The sequence below is a fragment of the Eubalaena glacialis genome, chromosome 2, assembly GCF_028564815.1.
Source record: "Eubalaena glacialis isolate mEubGla1 chromosome 2, mEubGla1.1.hap2.+ XY, whole genome shotgun sequence".
In the NCBI taxonomy this organism is placed as follows: Eukaryota; Metazoa; Chordata; class Mammalia; order Artiodactyla; family Balaenidae; genus Eubalaena; species Eubalaena glacialis.
Window position 1 is genome coordinate 194,072,749 of NC_083717.1, and position 19,992 is coordinate 194,092,740.

Genomic DNA, 19,992 nt, shown 5'->3' on the forward strand with positions numbered 1-19,992 from the left:
GCATAATTACAAGCGGAGACCTTGAGACTGTAAGATTGCAGTTGGCAGCTGCTGGCAGATACTGTATTGAGAATGGCTGAAGGTGTCCTTGAGTCTGATACAGTTCAGAAAATTCAGGTTCCAAGTGATGGAGGAACATGTCTGAAACCACATCCACAAGGGCCACCCGGCTCCATTTTGGATGCCTGAACCATAGTTACTCCATTTTTATGTTTAAATGCATCCTCTTCTTTAATGGTTAAAGCAGATGCACAATGCCTGTGTGACAGGCCACAAAACAAGGCTGTTCTAGTTAGCATAAAGTCCAAGCATGTCATGTATAAGCCAGAATGACTTCCCCATACCTCAATATGTGAAAATTTCTTCCATTGATACTGCAGGTAAAGCTGAGTGGGTGCATTTACTAGCCTGTGTACATTTACTTGGTTTTAAATTACTGTTGGTTGTTTGGGAGAGTAAAAGGTGGAAAATATGTTGTTATTCTTTGCAATACAGTGTGATGTGCAGTATGGTTCATAATTTTTCTTTATGACTTTTGGCAGTTTTGAGTGTCTTTAGGTAGTGATGAAATTCAAACTTAGGCAGTATGCCCAAAGGTGGTATTATAAAGTCCACAGTAGTTACCGTTTGTTGTTGAGCCTTTTACTGAGACCTCCAGATAGCATGGTGTTGTGGGGTAGTTCACTCCAGAGCTCTACTTCTCATGCCTCCATTTATTTCTGTAGATCCAGCAACTTTCTGACTGTGTAAGGAGGTATCTTTGCACACACACGCCTGAGTGACGTGGACATGCCCATGCACACTGTGTTACTGGGTGCATTCTTTCCTGAAGCTGTGTGATGGTAGCTGAACACAAGTCGGCTACACTGTGCAAGAGCTTGTCCTACAGGGGAGTGTCTCGTCACTTGGTTACACGAGCAGCTTCCTGCTCTACCACCGTGTCCCCAGCTCCTCGTAGGTGCTCTAATAACTATTTGCTTAAAGAATTAATGGGTTGGATAGACCTGAAGTTTCAGTTTTACAAAGAATTTTGTTCCTATTGTGCAGGATGATTTGAATTTCAAAAGAAAGTCTAAGAAGTTGAAGATGGCCAGGCAGTTGAAAATGGAATGATCATGTCCTTAACTTCTTAGCTCTTGAAAAAGAATAAACTAGCTTCAGGTGAATCATTCATTTAGTAAACATTTTTTGAGCACTTGCCTCATTAGGTGCTGAGGTCGTAAAGATGCAGAAGTTGTAGTTTCTGCTCTCAGCCACTCTGCTGGGGAGACACATATCTACTGAGATATGTGTAATTATGGGCAACAGAGAAGGGCCTGGGGCAGGGAGAGGACTGTGGGCATCCTGGGATACAGGGGTGAGTGGGGTCCTCAGGGCAGGAGGGGGAGGCAGCCCGGCCTCCAGCAACTGGGAGAAGCCGGGTTGTGTGAAGTCAGAGCTCTGGAGGCTGTAGTGGTGGTGTGGAGGCCAGGGGAGTCTCAGCGCTAAGGAGAGGTCACTTTGGGGCTCTTGCCTGAGCACAGCCTTTATTTTTCTTTCTTAAGAACGTGAGGCAGGATGTTTGTGTTGAGGAAGTGCTCTGGGGTTTGGTGATAGAACGAAATGAGAGTTAGATTAATAAGGTGTCTGTTAGGGTTTCCAGCCGTTATGCAGGAACGTTAAATACTTTCCAGCTGCTGGTTTTTTTTTCTTTTCTCTGTACTATTTCTGTCCATACCTGCTTCAGTGGGAAGTGCGGCCGGGAAGGAGCCGGCTAGAGAATAAACAATGGAGCCTTTCGCCTGGAGGAGAAGGGAGTGCCCTCTTTCAGACTCAGTAGCTAATCTCTCCACCTGGGCAGAGAAATGTCCCAGGGTAGAATCTGCTGTCCCCTTGGGCCTTGGGGAGCCCGACTAAGTGTAGAGAAATGGCCACACGTGACTTAGCCCTGGGTGTTGGCTGGTTCGGGGCAGGCCCTCGGGGTGGCTCGGCCAGGAGGGCGCTGTCTGAGCAGCAGGCCCCCGGGGGACCCCGCAGCCCCATTTCCCCGGGTGCTACCGCGGGGCTTCCTATTGCCCTCAGCTCCTCACCCAGCCCTGCGCTACCTGTTCCTGACTGAGCCAGCTCTTCCCGAGCCCACCCGGTGAGCTCCAGCCTGCCAGGCAGGGGGCACTGCTGCCCGGGCACAGCCACCGCCCTGCACTCCCTTGCTGAAGTAGTAGTGTAAATACGCCCACGCAGAGGGGTGCTGTGGGCCGGGAGCGGCAGAGGGAGGCTGGTCTGCTGCTCCTCGGTGGTGGGATGCTTTGTGTTGTCACAGTGGGCAGGGCCGAGAGTGCTAGACATTCCTCTCTCCAGATGCCAGTAGGGCCCTACAGAGAAGCACGGGGGCTGGGGGGCACAGTGACGCACACGCCTCTCGTGTGTGCTCTCTGGTTTGTGGGCCGCCGTTCTTTGCTTCCTCTTAACCAGGAGTGATAGTTTCCTGAGGGATGGCGTTTAGCGCAGAGACTTAGTCCCCAGGCCCCTAGGTGCACCGTTGAACCCCTTTCCCTCCGGTCACTCAGCGGTGCCGTGTGCCTTCCCACGTGGAGTGCCCCCTTTCTATTTTGCAGGTACATGAGCGAACTGAAGAAATGGATTTCCTGTTGTTGGTCGTCCGCAAACTTCTAAGAACAAATTCACGTTTTGTGAAGGTAAAGTTGATTTCATGAGTAACTGAAACATTTAGGGTTAAGATTTATTATTTAGTTTTGTTTCTCTTTATTTTAATAGAAACGGTTGAAAGCAGTGACTCTTAAAATTCATTGTCTTGTGTAGTCCTCCAGATCTTGCTAGGAAGCTGGCTAAAGGGCGTTCTCGTATGATCAGACTATGGAGTACTTTTTGGTTATTATGTTGCATTAAATTGTAAAATACTCTCCAGGCTGCAGAAAATGATCTGATAATAGTTGACTCTAATGAAATGCTGGGTATTAGAGCACTGCTTTTGGTTGAATAGGTACCATAATCTGAAGGTATGTGACTATATCTGTAATCTCTGTTTTAAAAGTAGCACTTGGGCTTCCCTGGTGGCGCAGTGGTTGAGAATCTGCCTGCCAATGCAGGGGACACGGGTTCGAGCCCTGGCCTGGGAAGATCCCACATGCCACGGAGCGACTAGGCCCGTGAGCCACAATTGCTGAGCCTGCGCGTCTGGAGCCTGTGCTCCGCAACAAGAGAGGCCGCGATAGTGAGAGGCCCGCGCACCGCGATGAAGAGTGGCCCCCACTTGCCACAACTAGAGAAAGCCCTCGCACAGAAGCGAAGACCCAACACAGCCATAAATAAATTAATAATAATAATAATAATTAAAAAATAATAATGCTAAAAGTAGCACTGAGTCACATTGAAGTTTGAGAATAGTTATATGCACTGTTATTATAGGAGACTTGAGTTAGGAGCTAACCGAAAGTCCGTGGCAATGGTAAACATTGCTTACATTCTATTTGAACAAAAAGGACAAAGAAGTGAACTAGGCCAAAATAGCAAAAGGTTTATAATTATTATGCAGTTTAGACATAGGTCAATCCAGCCATGCTAAGTAGGAGTCTTTCAGAAGCAGCAGTGATTGGGTGCATGTCATTCATTATATAAAGGAACTATGGAAGGATTTGCTGTTATTGGAAAACAGATGCCCTCTAAATCATAACATATTTTGTCTTCAAGTGTTTCATCTCTCTGTCCATTTAGGGAGACATTCCCACCCTGCCCCAAGGTAGGGACATCAACCTTAGGACGCTCACAGTCTCACCTGGTGGGTGCTGACTAAATGGAACCCGAAATTTGCAATAAGTTGTCTTATTGCTTGAGATGACTATAAAATGAATGAGAGAATTTGGCTATTTCATTCCTTTTTTTGAATCTTAAAGATGACATTGAAGGTTGTTCAACAAGTCCGGACCTTTCTTTTTCTTTTTTTTGGCCATGCCATGGGGCATGTGGGATCTCAGTTCCCTGACCAGAGATTGAACCTGTGCCCCCTGCACAGGAAACGTGGAGTTTTAACCACTGGACTGCCAGGGAAGTCCCCGGAATCTGGACCTTTCTTTTTCTTTTTTTAATAAATTTATTTATTTTTGGCTGCGTTGGGTTTTTGTTGCTGTGCGCAGGCTTTCTCTAGTTGTGGTGAGCAGGGGCTATTCTTTGCTGTGGTGCATGGGCTGCTCATTGCGGTGGCTTCTCTTGTTGCGGAGCACGGGCTCTAGGCGCGTGGGCTTCAGTAGTTGTGGCACGTGAGCTCAGTAGTTGTGGCTCGCGGGCTCTAGAGCGCAGGCTCAGTAGTTGTGGTGCACGGGCTTAGTTGCTCCGCGGCATGTGGGATCTTCCCAGACCAGGGCTCGAACCCGTGTCCCCTGCATTGGCAGGCAGATTCTTAACCACTGCACCACCAGGGAAGCCCTTAAGTTAGCTTTCTGATGCAAAGTGTCCTTTTAGGTTAATGGTTGTAATTTAGCTTTATTGGGGAAATGTAGTTTCTCACTTGATAAAGCAATTGAAGAGAAATTTAAAAGTTGGCATCTCTGAGCATTCTTTAAACTGTAATAATTTGAATTACACTGGAGATCAAATCGAAGTATTCAGTTAAAGTTTTGAAAATTATTAAAACAGAAGACAAGCCTGGAATTGTAAAAGTATTTCATTTCAGTTATTATTATCATCATCATTTTGTCTGTTTTAATGGTTTCTCTTACTCTGTAGGTAGTCCTGATGTCAGCCACCATCAACTGTAAAGAGTTTGCAGATTACTTTGCTGTTCCTGTTCAGAACAAGATGAACCCTGCTTATATTTTTGAAGTGGAAGGAAAGCCCTATTCAGTTGAGGAGTATTATCTTAATGATTTGGAGCACATTCATCATAGCAGGGTATGTTGGAATGCATTGTTTCTTTTACAGTGAATATACTTTTGTATTTGATCAAACCTGCATTTATTAGCTACAATTGCAAGGCTCTACTGGAGCTTAAAATTGGAGCAGAGAGATGGTGTGGAATGGGACTGGAGAAGAATAAGAGGAAGGAAACTCTGGGGTTTGTTGTCCTAAACTGTGAGCATGATAAGCACTCACCTTGTATATCCCAGTGAAAATTATTCAAACTGGTTTCATACTTTATTGATGTTGAAGAATAAAATGTCAGCTTTTGGTCAGCTACAAAATTGTAGATTCAGCTGAGGGTAGAGGTAATTTTATTTCTGTTAAATTAAATTTTCTAATGTAAGTTGTACTGCTCTAAACTGAAGGAGGATTGCATTGTGGGAACAGTGTGTGATAATATATTCTTAAGAAAAGTTGCAGTTGATTTACAGTTGTTTTCACGTGGGTAATACATTTATAGGATTTGAAGATCGAAGAGTATATGCAGATATAAAATATCTCCTTCCTACTCCTGTCCTCTGTCTGCCCAGTTCCCCCACTAAATTATTGTCATTAATTTCTTTGGATCTTTCCATATTTACAAGCAAATATTGATGTATTGTTTCTCTTTTTTACAGAGTGATAGCATTCTATTCTATGTGCATCTTGTTTTTTTTTCACTTACCTTTTCACATTTTTTACATGTCATATAGTTTCTTCATTCCCTTTTTAGAGCTACGTAACATTCTTTTATGTGAATATAAGTATAAAGATTATTCTTTTTTTTAAATTGAAGTATGGTTGATTTACAATGTTGTGTTAGTTTCTGGTGTACAGCAAAGTGATTTGGTTATATATATATTGTGTATGTGTATATATTCTTTTTCATATTCTTTTCCATTATGGTTTATTACAGGGTATTGAATATAGTTCCCTGTGCTATACAGTAGGACCTTAGCTGTTTATGTATTTTATATGTAGTAGTTGGTATCTGCTAATCCCAAACTCCTAATTTATCTCTCCCCCACCCCTTTTCCCCTTTGGTAACCAGAAGTTTGTTTTCTATGTCTCTGAGTCTTTTTGCAAATAAGTTCATTTGTATCATATTTTAGATTCCACATGTAAGAGATATCATATGGTATTTGTCTTTCTCTGTCTGACTTACTTCACTTAGTATGATAATCTCTAGGTCCATCCATGTTGCTGCAAATGGCATTATTTCATTCTTTTCTATGGCTGAGTATTATTCCATTGTATATATGTACCGTATCTTTATCCATTCATCTGTTGATGGACATTTAGGTTGCTTCCATGCCTTGGCTATTGTGAATAGTGCTGCTATGAACGTTGGGGTGCATGTAGTAAAGATTATTCTTTATTTAACTAATCTCCAGTGTTTCTTATCTTTTCTTACTAAAAACAGTGCTAAAGAGAACATCTTTGTGCATGTGAAGGTGTATCTTGTAGGCCAGGGTTTCTTAGCCTCAGAACAATTGATATTTTGGGCCAGGTAATTCTGTATGGTGGGGGCTGTCCTGTGCATTGTAGGATGCTTGATATTTAATAGCTCTGCTGGCCTTGACCCACCAGGTGCAAGTAGGGCTCCTTCCCATCCCCACCCCCCTGTGAAAACCAAAAATGTTTCTGGACATCCCTGGGATGGGAGTAAAACACCTCTTTCGAGGACCCCTGTGTAGGTTGTGCCTTCCTGGAAGTGGGTCAGAGGATGTGTGCATTTGGAATTTTGATGGACGTTGCCAAATTGCTCTGTATAAGAGTTTGACTTTTATTAAAAACATCTGTAGGGACTTCCCTGGCGGTCCAGTGGTTAAGACTCTGGGCTCCCAATGTAGGGGACATGGGTTTGATCCCTGGTTGGGGAACTAAGATCCCGCATGCTGTGCAGCTCGGCCAAAAAAAAAAAGAAATCTGTAATGTTAAAGTAAATAGTCTCTACTACAATGAGTTGGCTGACTAGGGTTCACCTCATTAGAAGATATATTTTGTCAAATCTAATTATGTCAGAGGAAGGCCAGTGATGGCCATTAGAATGTAGCACTTCTTTTTTTTCTCCCAGCTTTTAATTTTTTTAAAAAAATTAATTAATTAGTTTATTTATTTTTGGCTGCATTGGGTCTTTGTTGCTGCGCGTGGGCTTTAGTTGCGGCGAGCGGGGCTACTCTCCGTTGCGGTGCGTGGGCCTTTCACTGCAGTGGCTTCTCTTGTTGCAGAGCACGGGCTCTAGGTGCGTGGGCTTCGGTAGTTGTGGCATGCAGGCTCAGTAGTTGTGGCTCGCGGGCTCTAGAGCTCAGGTTCAGTAGTTGTGGTGCACGGGCTTAGTTGCCCCGTGGCATGTGGGATCTTCCCAGACCAGGACTCAAAACCCGCTTCCCCTTCATTGGCAGGCGGGTTCTTAACCACTGCGCCACCAGGGAAGTCCTCTCCCAGCTTTTAAAATGACAGTATTTCAAAACAGAAAAGTTGAAAGAAATTTTGTAGTGAACACCCATGTGTCCATCACCTAGAGTCTACAGTTAACATTCACTTTGTAGCACTTCAAAAAAACCCCAAACCTGTCAGAACTAAGAAACTAACACTGGTACATTCCTATTAGCTGAACTTGAGTTTGTTTGGATTTCACTGGTTTTCCCTAATGTTCTTTTTCTGCTCTAGGATCCCACATTGTGTTTAGCTGTCATGTCTCCTTAGGTTCCCCTGGGCTGTGACAGTTTCTCAGACTTCTCTTATTTTTGATGACCTTGGCGATTTTTAGGAGAACTGGCCAGGTATTTTGTAGGGTGCCCCACCACTGGAATTTTTCTGGTGTTTTTCTCATGGGTAGACCGGGGCTGTGAGTTTGGGGGAGGAAGAGCACCGGAGTGAAGTGTTGTTCCGTCCCATCGTGACCAGCAGCACGGCTCATCACTGGTGACACGGCCCGGATCTCCTGGCCCCGGTGGTGGTTACCAGGCTGCTCCCTTGTAATGTGACTCTGCCCTCCTTTTCTTTTTCCATATATATGTGTATATATATTAGGTTAGTTTGTTTGTTTATTGTCTGTCACCCCCCACTAAGGTTATGAACAGGGTAAGGAGAGACATTCTTTCCTTTTCTTACTGGACTCTGTGGTTGGAAACAAGGCTCTCTAAGTGCAGCCCGTATTCAAGGTGGAGAGGAGAGGGCCCGTATTTATAACATTTAAACATTGTGCCTTGTCTGACCCATTTTGGAATATGAGAGTAATAATGCTTTACTAGTCCTTTCACCTGGCCAATGTCTGATTGACTTCTGTTGATGTGTGTTTTGTGTTGGATTCCTTGTGGATGTGCTGAGGAGTGGGGTCTGGCCTGGGCACGTGCCCCGAGCCCGTGTGGGCCCTGGCGGCGGATGGGTGCATCGTGTTCACCTGCTAGAGGACACCTGGCCCCAGCGCTGTCCTGATCGGTGTCACTTAGGGTTTCAGTGAACCGATACTCAAGATTTAACTCCGTATTAATTTTAAGCCTTACAGAAAAGGTGCTTTATGTAGATTCTATTATAATTTTTGGAGTCAGAGGGCCTTTGTTAAAATCACAGTTTTATTACCGTGTGATTACTCAGCACGCTGTCTCGTGTTGCGAGGGAGAAGGTCCTCCTCCTCCAGAGCAGTGGCCTCTCCACCCTGTGGTTGTCTCATCCCTTCCCACCTCCTTAGGGGCCTTGTCTGATTCACTGCCCTCCTCTCCGTGTCTTTCCAGCATCTTTTCCACATTTAAACAGCGCTGAGTCTCTTTCATCTTAAAAGACACCCACGTTAGGTGCCCTGTTTCTCATAGCTTTTGCCAGACTTTGAACTCCCAGTGCCCACTTCTCTACCCCCCCGCCCCCCCACTCACTGCCGCCTCTCAGCCAAGACTGCAACCCCCAGTGTCACTAGTAACCGCCTCGTGAAGTCCAGAGCACTCGGCCCTACACCCCCTGAGCTCTCTCTAATATTTGACACTGTTGGCCACTTTGATTTTCTTGAAACTCACCCTTCCCTTGGGTTCCATGATGCCCTCCTGGTCTTTCTGTTACCAACTCTGGCTGTTACTTTCAGTGTCCTTTGAAGAGCCCTTTTCATGCTTCATTTTCAACTTTTTTTTTTTTTTTTTTTTTTTAATGATTGCTGTTCAGCCTGCTGTCTTTTTTTTTTTTAACTTATTTATTTATTTATTTTTTTGGCTGTGTTGGGTCTTCGTTTCTGTGCGAGGGCTTTCTCCAGTTGCGGCAAGCGGGGACCACTCTTCATTGCGGTGCGTGGGCCTCTCACTATCGCGGCCTCTCTTGTTGCGGAGCACAGGCTCCAGACGCGCAGGCTCAGTAGTTGCGGCTCACGGGCCTAGTTGCTCCGTGGCATGTGGGATCTTCCCAGACCAGGGCTCGAACCTGTGTCCCCTGCATTAGCAGGCAGATTCTCAACCACTGCGCCACCAGGGAAGCCCCAACTTTTTTTTTTTAATTGCCAAAAAACCCTCACAAAACCGGCCCGTAGGAAAGGACATAAAATGTAATCGCGCACTGGGATAAATTGTGGCCACCCGTGATCTGCAGCCTGGTCCAGCAGCAGAGCATGGCCCACTCCCCAGGCCTCCCTGTGGGTTCTTTTTGGAGCACGGTCCACCACCCTAGAGCATCACTGTTCTAGAATTCTGCTTGGTTTTGCTGTAATCCATTTGAAGGGGATTTGGGAGGATGGTTGGGACGGGTTCCTTCCCGGACAGGCCGACTGGAATGGAGGCAGACAGGCGGGGCTCCGGGGCCTCAGCTTGGAACAGAAACATCATGGTCGCTGAACACTGGGCACCGGTGGGCGGGCTGACTGGAGCCACCCTGGCCCCGCCTGTGTGAATAGCAGCGCTTCCCTGCACGGTCCTGCTCCCGACTGAGCACGCCCTCTGCAGTGCACTTCACTCCACTGCCTGCCCACACCGTGCTCTCAGGGAATGCGGAGGCTTGTCTGTCGTGTCTCCTCCTGGTTTCCTCTCCGCAAACAGAAGGGGATGGGTTCAACAAGTGGATGGGTGGGCTGTGTCTGGTGTATGTCCTTTGTCACCTGTGTCAAGGCTGGCTTGGAGAAAGCAGGGCTATGTTTGGTATCTTAGCAGTGTGTTCAAAAAATATTCTCTGGGCTTGTATTCTAGAACTCAGTGAAATCACTTGTGAACTGATGTCATGCTTTTCCCGCAGCTTGCTTGTAGGAAAACAATTCTTGATGGGTTTGGATCTACTGTTGGAGTTTGTGAAAAGTAAACCTTTTCTTCTATTTCTTTTTTGTCTGGTTGTGTTATGGTAAATACTGGTTATTGTTTGGGTAAAGTAGAAAATTATTTAAAGGGTGAATGTCAAGAATGCTTATTCAAAATTATTGAACTTATATTAGTAGAATTGTAATTTTAATGAAACATGGATTATTTGAATACTAGCTGACTTAATTTACTCTAAGTAAAAATTGGAAAAGGAGTTTCTCCTGAAGTCTTCTGATCTGTTCTTCACAAAATCAAATGTTGTGTCTTTCATACAGTACTTGGTAAGTAAAATTATTAAATAAACAAAAAGCTGTCTTATTCTTGGTGAAAAAACTCAGTATGGCTATAAAATAGATTCTATGGCAACAATGACATAACGTAATGCTGAATGTTCTGGAGAGATACGCAGTGATGGCCTTGGTCCTGTGAACGCTCTCAGCTCAGACCGGTAATTCTAACCTCACCAGGGGGTCTGTGGATGTGGTTGAACCCCAGTGTTCCAGAGAAGCACCTGAAGGGCAAGTTTAAAGGAACGGGGCTCCATGTGGCTTTGTTTTAATGCACAATTAAAAGTAGTCTAGGGACCCCCTCAAAAACCTTGTTAGCTATAATATGACATGGTTATATTATTACTGTAAATTGGCAGATACAGATGGGCTGTTGCCTTTTCCTGGTACTTGTGATTTTTAGGGCTACTTTCCACGTGATGCTGGTGCAGTCCTCAGGCTCTCTGAGGTCGAGGGCATGAGCACTGGCTCTGACCAGAAGCTCTTCCTGGCTCCACCGGCATTTGGAGCAACTTTTTCTTTGTTTTAGGAGTAGATTTCCCGCCAGAGGTCTCGCTTCTGTACGTGTGGACCCTGACTCCTCCGTTGCTCCCGCGACGTGTGTGCCGTGGGTATCAGGCCTTGAGAAGGGCTTGATGCTTAGCAGGCACCAGATACTGGCTGCAAACCAGTTTTGCCATGTTTATTCGGGGTATTTGTTATGGTGGTAAACTCGCGGGTCCCCCATCCGACCCCAGAGTTTCCTTGGTGATCCTGTTTTGGCTTTTCCTCTTCCTCTTTCTAGCTTTCTCCTCACCTCTTGGAGGAGCCAGCGATAACCAAGGACATCTATGAAGTCGCCGTCTCCCTCATTCAGATGTTTGATGGCTTGGACATGAAGGAGAGTGGGTAAGAGATGCTCCACTTGGCAGTGTACTTGAATGTATCGGAGAATTAAGAAATCTTTATTCGTTTTGAAGCTTTTTACTGTTTTTATAATCGTAACTGTAGATACTGTTTCAGTAGTCACTGTGTATGTTTTAAAATAAAGTCAGTATCTTGCAAATTTTTTTACTGGAAACTTCTATTTTAAAGTAGTTAAAATCATGCTAAGAACAGTTTAGGACTGACTGTGTTTAAAGCTAGAAACTGCAGCCTGAAGATAGAATAGTTTTTCCAGACACGCAGAAGTCATGTCAGGGCTTCCCTGGTGGCGCAGTGGTTGGGAATCCGCCTGCCAGTGCAGGGGACATGGGTTCGGGTTCGAGCCCTGGTCCGGGAAGATCCCACATGCCACGGAGCAACTAAGCCCGTGAGCCACAACTACTGAGCCTGCGCTCTAGAGCCTGCGAGCCACAACTACTGAGCCTATGTGCCACAACTACTGAAGCCCGGGCGCCTAGAGCCCATGCTCCGCAGCAAGAGAAGCCACTGCAATGAGGAGCCCGCACACCACAACGAAGAGTAGCCCGCGCACTGCAAGGAAGAGTAGCCCCCTCTCGCCGCAACTAGAGAAAGCCCACGTGCAGCAACGAAGACCCAACACAGCCAAAAATAAATAAATAAATAAATTTAAAAATAGAAAGATAAAACCAAAAGCTAATAAAAATCTTTAAAAAAAAAAAAAAAAAGGAAGTCATGTCAGTCAAGTCACTCACAGTCCTAAGGTAAAACTTAAAGGACCATATTAGGAGAAACTGTTGAAAGCCTTTCTTTGCCTTTGTTTCCATTTACTGTAAAGATATATTCCCGATTCTAAGCAGTTTCCCATTGTAATCCAGACGTTTTTTCATTTAGCTGGCTCTTTGAAACCTAGAACATATTTATTTTCCCTTAAGGACAATTTTAGGTTACAAGTGGTAGTTAGAGTCTTTAATTTTCAAAATATTATACCATATTAAGACCTTTTACTGTGCTCATTTTGCTACAGCTCATAAATACCATTTGTATATTGGGACAACAAACAGAATATAGATTCCACCTCCTCATAGTAACCAGCACTCGGTTGCTGGGAAAGCTGTTCTCTTATAGGCCCTAGACACACACAGACATGGTATTTCTCTTCTTTTAGTTGTTATTTGTGTAACGTCAACATACAGAAGGTGTCAAGGTATTCATTGTCTTACATTCCTGGTGAACAGTACCTTGCGGTGAGGTGGCTGTATTCTGCGCCTTCAGAATAGATCTCCTGCCAGACATTTCACTTCTGTGTGTTTGGATTCTGACTCCCCCGTTTCTCCAGTGACGGGGTCAGGGATGTGCCAGGATCTCCACGTGTCGGGGGCCTTGAGTAGTGCTTGACACATGAGTTGGAAAATCCAACTTACATGCAGCTCTGTTTTTAAGCTCCCACAGTTTTTTTGTTTTTTTTTAATACGATCAGTGTGTTTAGCTTTACTCAAATATGTATCATTTTATTCATCATTCTTTCATCTTAGACTTTCCTTTTTTTACTTTTTCTAATTTCTTAATTTAAGTAACTTTATTGAGATATAATTTACATATATTAAATGCACCCATTTTTTATTGTCTTTCAATATTTTATGGTATTTTCCCATAATCTTCTGGCTTCTCTTATTATGGTGAGAGGTTACCTTTTGGTTCAGCTGTTCCTTGTAGGTAAATCTGCCTTTGCCTGGTTAACTTTCAGCCTCATTCCTTGTCTTTTTCCTGTGGTTTGACTGCTGTGAATAGGTGTGGCTGTCTTTTCATTGATCTTGCTTGAGGCTCAGTGGACTCAGGGAGTCTGAATGGTGGTGGCTTTGGTGCTGCCCAGCAACCTTTCATCCAATAGTATCCACTGATGCTCTCGCCTGGGTCATTGGTGCATTAGTGAGGTTCTGATTTTATCACTTGTTCTTATTATTCTCTGAGATTGTTCTATAAAGAGGAATTTTCCTTTTGTTACCCTGCCTCTTTTCTCCTTATCTCTCTCTCTTTTCATGTCACAGTGGACTCATGGATTTCTTTTTTTCCTTTTAAATAGATTTTATTTTTTAGAGCAGTTTTAGGTTCAAGGCAAAATTGAGCAGAAAGTATAAATAGTTCCTGTATACCCCCTCTCCTACAGATGCACAGCCTCCCCTCCTATCAAGTCTCCTACCAGAGTAGCACATTTGTTACAATTGACACATCATTATCACTCAGAGACTATAGTTTAGGGTTCACTCTTAACCCTAGAGATTCCTAGAAATCCTCTGTGTTTGACCTGTTCATCCCTTCCTCCTCCATAACCTCTGGCAATCACTGACCTTTTACTGTCTCCATGGTTTTGCCTTTTCCAGAATGTCATAGAGTTGGAATCGTACATATTGCAGCTTTCAGATTGGCTTCTTTCACTTAGAAATAAGCAGTTAAAGTTCCTCCATGTCTTTTCAGGGCTTTTTAGTGCTGAATCATGTTTCATCATCTGGATGCACCACAGTCTGTTTATCTGTTCACCTACTGAAGGACATCTTGGTTGCTTTCAAGTTTTGGCAATTGTGAATAAAGCCACTATAAACATCCAAGTGCAGGTTTTTGTGTGGATGTAAGTTTTCATTTCATGTGAGTAAATACCAATGAGTGCATTTGTTAGATCATATGGTAAGAGTATGTTTAGTTTTGTAAGAAACTGCGAAATTGTGCTCCAAGGTGGCTGCACTGTTTTGCGTTCCCACCAGCAATGAACAAGAGTTCCTGTTGCTCCACATCCTCACCAGCATTTGGTGCTGTCAGTGTTCTGACAGTTCTAATAGGTATGCAATGGTATCTTGTTTTAATTTGCATTTCCCTGATGACATATGTTGTGGAGCATCTTTTCATAGGTTTATTTGACATCTGTGTGTCTTATTTGGTGATGTGTCTTTTCAGGGCTTTTGCCCATTTTTTACTTGGATTGTTCATATTCCTATTGTTGAGTTCTAAGAGCATTATATATATATCTAGGATAACAGGTCTTTTTATCATGTATGTGTTTTGCAAATGTTTCCTCTTGGTCTGTGGTTTGTCTTCTCATTCTCTTGAGACTCATGGATTTTATTTATTTAAAGTGTCAAAGTTAATTATAATCAGTTTTATTTTTTTAACAATCAATTGTCCAAAATTTGGCCAGTGGGAGCCTTTGGTAAGTTGGCTCCTGTATTATTTGACATGACTTCCTTAGTTTTGGGGCATTTATTTGCTTTCTGGCACAAGGTGTTCCAAGCCATTCACCGTGTTCTTTCCCTGCACTAGACCAAGAATCATTTCTCCAAGGAACTGATTCTTGTAGTGAGGAATGTTTTTAGAAAACAGGATTTGGATTCTAAGTGTGCTCATTGCTACTGGGGTGTCTGTCATTTCTTCTAAGTCTTTTCAGTGGCTGTAGCTGGAAATGTATTATTTATTTATTTTATTGAAGTATAGTTGATATACAGTGTTGTGTTAGTTTCAGGTGTACAGCAAAGTGATTCGTGTATATATATATGTTCTTTTCCAGGTTCTTCTCCATTATAGGTTATATTCCACTGGAGTAATATTTCATTGTATATATGCACCACATCTTCTTTATCCATTCATCTGTCAATGGACATTTAGGTTGTTTCCATGTCTTGGCTATTTGAATAGTCTGCTGTGAACAAAGGGGTGCATGTATCTTTTTGAATTATAGTTTTGTCCGGATATATGCCCAGGAGTGGGATTGCTCTATCATATGGTAATTCTATTTTTAGTTATTGAAGGAACCTCCATACTGTTCTCCATAGTGGCTGCATCAACTTAACATTCCCATTAACAGTGTAGGAGGGTTCCCTTTTCTCCACACCCTCTCCAGCATTTGTTATTTGTAGACTTTTTATGATGGCCATTCTGACAGGTGTGAGGTGAAATGTCATTGTAGTTTTGATTTGCATTTCCCTGCCATACATGAAATGATATTTCAACTCAAATTTAATATTGTTCTTTTCTTAGCTTTTCTTTTATATGTTCGTTACTGAACCAAACTTGGGTCTGCTCACCCATGTGCACTAAAGCCAATCTACTGACACTGGTTGTGGTGAAGGAAAGTGCAGGGTTTATTGCAGGCACCAAGCAAGGAGTCCCGGCAGCTAATGCTCAAAAAGCCCGAACTCCTTGAAAGCCTTTAAAGGCTTTTAAAGACAGGTTTTTAAAGACAGAGTGGGGGAGGGAGTTGTGGGGGGCGTGATCAGCTCATGGACGCTCTTCTGATTGGTTGGTGGTGAGGTCATCGGGAGTCAGCTTCCTCAGCCTTCTGGTTCCAGCTGGTCTGGGGTCCACAGGCTTGTGGTCACCATGCAGTTAACTTCTTCCACCTGGTGTGGGTTTCATTATCTGCAAAACAGCTCAAAGGACGTGGCTTAGAATAGTACCTCTCACCCTTGAGGAGGAACTAAAGGTCCTTGACTTTGTTTAATGGCTAAACTATTATTTTGTCTTGCTTGACTGTTTTCCTTTGTTTCTGCATTTTCTCACTTCTCTGATTAAATTTGCTCTTTGGAACTCTCGGAAGGCCTAGGAGGCTAAAGTTTTTCTACAAATAAGAGGCAGGTGGAGGACATGGTGTGTGTCGGGGGGTGGTTTCTGTCCTGGGAAGGCCCCATAGGGTCCTGCTTGATTACATTTTTAGTGCTTTTCTTAAACACCAAAACTTTTGGTTGCTAAAGCATTATTTACTTTTTTGTTTTTCCCCATAATATAATAATAAAATAGTTTAACAAGTAAATAGTGATAGTCCTAAAACTAAACCTGTGAGTGAAGTATAAAACTGCTTTGCTATTCCTTTTGTTCTTAGAATATATCCTACTGGATATACAGTCAGAGAGAGCTGTTTTCAAATATTACTTTAAAAAATAATTCTCTTTGTTTGGTAATCAGTTTATTTTACACCTAGGTTCATTTGTTTATTAGTTGCCTATTTAAAACATTTTAAAGAACCCTATTTTAATTTATTATTTGCCATAATTTCCTTCCTTCCACTTTTTTGGTTTACTTTGTTACTGTTTTCTAACTATTAAATTGATTGTTATTTTAGTTTCATCCTTTTATTTTATTGATAGAAGTATTTAATCCATGAATTTTTTTTTTAAACATCTTTATTGAAGTATAATTGCTTTACAATGGTGTGTTAGCTTCTGCTTTATAACAAAGTGAATCAGTTATACATATACATATGTTCCCATATCTCTTCCCTCTTGCATCTCCCTCCCTCCCACCCTCCCTATCCCACCCCTCTAGGTGGTCACAAAGCACCGAGCTGATCTCCCTGTGCTATGCGGCTGCTTCCCACGAGCTATCTATTTTACATTTGGTAGTGTATATATGTCCATGACACTCTCTCACCCTGTCACATCTCACCCCTCCCCCTCCCCATATCCTCAAGTCCATTCTCTAGTAGGTCTGTGTCTTTATTCCCATCTTGCCACTAGGTTCTTCATGACCTTTTTTTTTTTTTTTTTTCCTTAGATTCCATATACATGTGTTAGCATACTGTATTTCTTTTTCTCTTTCTGACTTACTTCACTCTGTATTACAGACTCTAACTCCATCCACCTCATTACAAACACCTCCATTTCATTTCTTTTTATGGCTGAGTAATATTCCTTTGTATATATGTGCCACATCTTCTTTATCCATTCATCTGATGATGGACACCTAGGTTGCTTCCATGTCCTGGCTATCGTAAACAGAGCTGCAATGAATATTTTGGTACATGACTCTTTCTGAATTATGGTTTTCTCTGGGTATATGCCCAGTAGTGGGATTGCTGGGTCGTATGGTAGTTCTATTTTTAGTTTTTTAAGGAACCTCCATACTGTTCTCCATAGTGGCTGTATCAATTTACATTCCCACCAACAGTGCAAGAGTGTTCCCTTTTCTCCACACCCTCTCCAGCATTTATTGTTTCTAGATTTTTTGACGATGGCCATTCTGACTGGTGTGAGATGATACCTCATTGTAGTTTTGATTTGCATTTCTCTAATGATTAATGATGTTGAGCATTCTTTCATGTGTCTGTTGGCAATCTGTATATCTTCTTTGGAGAAATGTCTATTTAGGTCTTCTGCCCATTTTTGGATTGGGTTGTTTGTTTTTTTGTTATTGAGCTGCATGAGCTGCTTGTAAATCTTGGAGATGAATCCTTTGTCAGTTGCTTCATTTGCAAATATTTTCTCCCATTCTGAGGGTTGTCTTTTAATCCATGAATTTTTATCTGGTGACTTCTGTGATTGTATCCCATATGTTCTGATGTGTAGTGTTTTTGTTATTATTTCTGAGACAGTCTCAATTTTGGCTTATATTTCCCCTTTGACCCAAGAGAAATTTAAAGTTTTTTGATTAAAGGGCCTTTAAGCACTTTTTACTAATAATGTCAAGTTTGATGGAATTGTTATCATAAAATATTATTTGTATTATTTTTGCTTCATGGAACTTAAGTGGGTTTTTTTTTCTGTGATCTAGCACATGGTCAGTTGTCATGAATATTCTACATGCCCTTGAAATGACAATTTTCTATTATCAGAGTGAAAAGTTTAACATATGGTCATAAGTTGCACACTATCCATTATGTTGTTAGCTTTTTAAATTTATTTATTATTTTTTTTTACAATTTTTTTTTGATGTGGGCCATTTTTTAAAGTCTTTATTGAATTTGTTACAATATCGCTTCTGCTTTATGTTTTGGTTTTTTGGCCCCGAGGCATGTGGGATCTTAGCTCCCCGACCAGGGATCAAACCAGCACCCCCTGCACTGGAAGGCGAAGTCTTAACCACTGGACCGCCAGGGAAGTCCCTAAATTTATTTTTTGACCCTTGGAATGGTCGTGGAATGAGACTGGTGTGTGAAAGTCTCCTATTATTAGTGTATTTCTGTTTCTCCCTTCATCATGTGTGATTTCTGCTTTGTGAAGAGGGCTGCTCCAGTCTTTTGCTGCTAGATACTCATAACTGTCACAGTGTCGTTGTGAACTATGGCCTTCCGCATTATACTGTGCCCTTCTTTGCCTTGCTTAATGCTGTGGAGTCTGAATTCTACTTTGTCATATATCAGGATTGCAACTCTTGCTTTCTTTTGTTTGTCTTTGCCTCTAAAATCTTTGCCATCCATTTGTTTTCATTTTCTGAATTGCTTAGGGTTTAAGTGTGAGTTTTGCATATAGCATAGAGTTGGTTTTGCTTTGTGAGCCACTTGAAAATCTTTTTCTTTTGCTCACTGGCTTCAGCCATCCAGGCTTACTGATGTATGACTCATGTGTTCAGCCTCAGATATGTCATATCTATTGCATGGTCCTTCCTTTTCTTTTTATGTTTTGAATTTTTTCTTGGTAGTTAGGAAGGTTTATAATTTTGTTTTTGTGTTTACCTTTAATACCTTTATATAAGGCCCATAGTGTTACATAGGTTTCTGATATTTGGGGTTTTTTTCCAATTTTTTTAAACTGACATACAGTTTATTTACAATGTTGTGTTTTAGGTATACAGCATACTGATTCAGTTTTATATATGTGTGTGTGTATGTGTGTGTGTGTGTGTATGTGTGTGTGTGTATGTATATATGTACTTTTTCAGGTTCTTTTCCCTTATAGGTTATTACAAAATATTGAGTATAGTTCCCTGTACTATACAGTAAGTCCTTGTTGGTTATCTATTTTTTTTTTGAATTTTATTTTATTTATTTTTTTATACAGCAGGTTCTTACTAGTCATCCATTTCATACAGATCAGTGTATACATGTCCATCCCTATCTCCCAGTTCAACACACCACCCCCACACCCCGGATGCTTTCCCCCCTTGGTGTCCATACGTTTGTTCTCTACATCTGTGTCTCTATTTCTGCCCTGCAGACCAGTTCATCAGTACCATTTTTCTAGGTTCCACATATATGCGTTAATACGTGATATTTGTTTTTCTCTTTCTGACTTACTTCACTCTGTATGACAGTCTCTAGATTCATCCACGTCTCAACAAATGACCCAATTTCATTCCTTTTTATGGCTGAGTAATATTCCATTGTATATATGTACCACATCTTTATCCACTCGTCTGTCGATGGGCATTTAGGTTGCTTCCGTGACCTGACTGTTGTAAATAGTGCTGCAGTGAACATTGGGGTGCATGTGTCTTTTTGAATTATGGTTTTCTCTGGGTATATGCCCAGTAGTGGGATTGCTGGGTCATATGGTAATTCTGTTTTTAGTTTTTTAAGGAACCTCCATACTGTTCTCCATAGTGACTGTATCAATTTACATTCCCACCAACAGTGCAAGAGGGTTCCCTTTTCTCCACACCCTCTCCAGCATTTGTTGTTTGTAGATTTTCTGATGATGCCCGTTCTAACTGGTGTGAGGTGATACCTCATTGTAGTTTTGATTTGCATTTCTCTAATAATTAGTGATGTTGAACAGCTTTTCATGTGTTCCTTGGCCATCTGTATGTCCTCTTTGGAGAAATGTCTATTTAGGTCTTCTGCCCATTTTTTGATTGGGTTGTTTGTTTTTTTAATATTGAGCTGCATGAGCTGTTTATATATTTCGGAGATTAATCCTTTGTCCATTGATTCATTTGCAAGTATTTTTTCCCATTCTGAGGGTTGTCTTTTCGTCTTTTTTGTA

At 42.2% G+C, this 19,992-nt stretch overlaps 1 protein-coding gene across 1 annotated transcript in view; it reads left to right on the forward strand.

Moving 5' to 3' along the window:
• The window catches only part of TDRD9 (tudor domain containing 9), a 120,896-nt gene that overhangs the window by 32,135 nt on the left and 68,769 nt on the right, over positions 1-19,992 (forward strand). Inside the window, exons 6-8 of the mRNA XM_061182922.1 lie at positions 2,595-2,675; positions 4,720-4,884; positions 11,211-11,314. Coding sequence (XP_061038905.1) covers positions 2,595-2,675; positions 4,720-4,884; positions 11,211-11,314 — 350 coding nt within the window. The remainder of the gene's footprint in view (positions 1-2,594; positions 2,676-4,719; positions 4,885-11,210; positions 11,315-19,992) is intronic.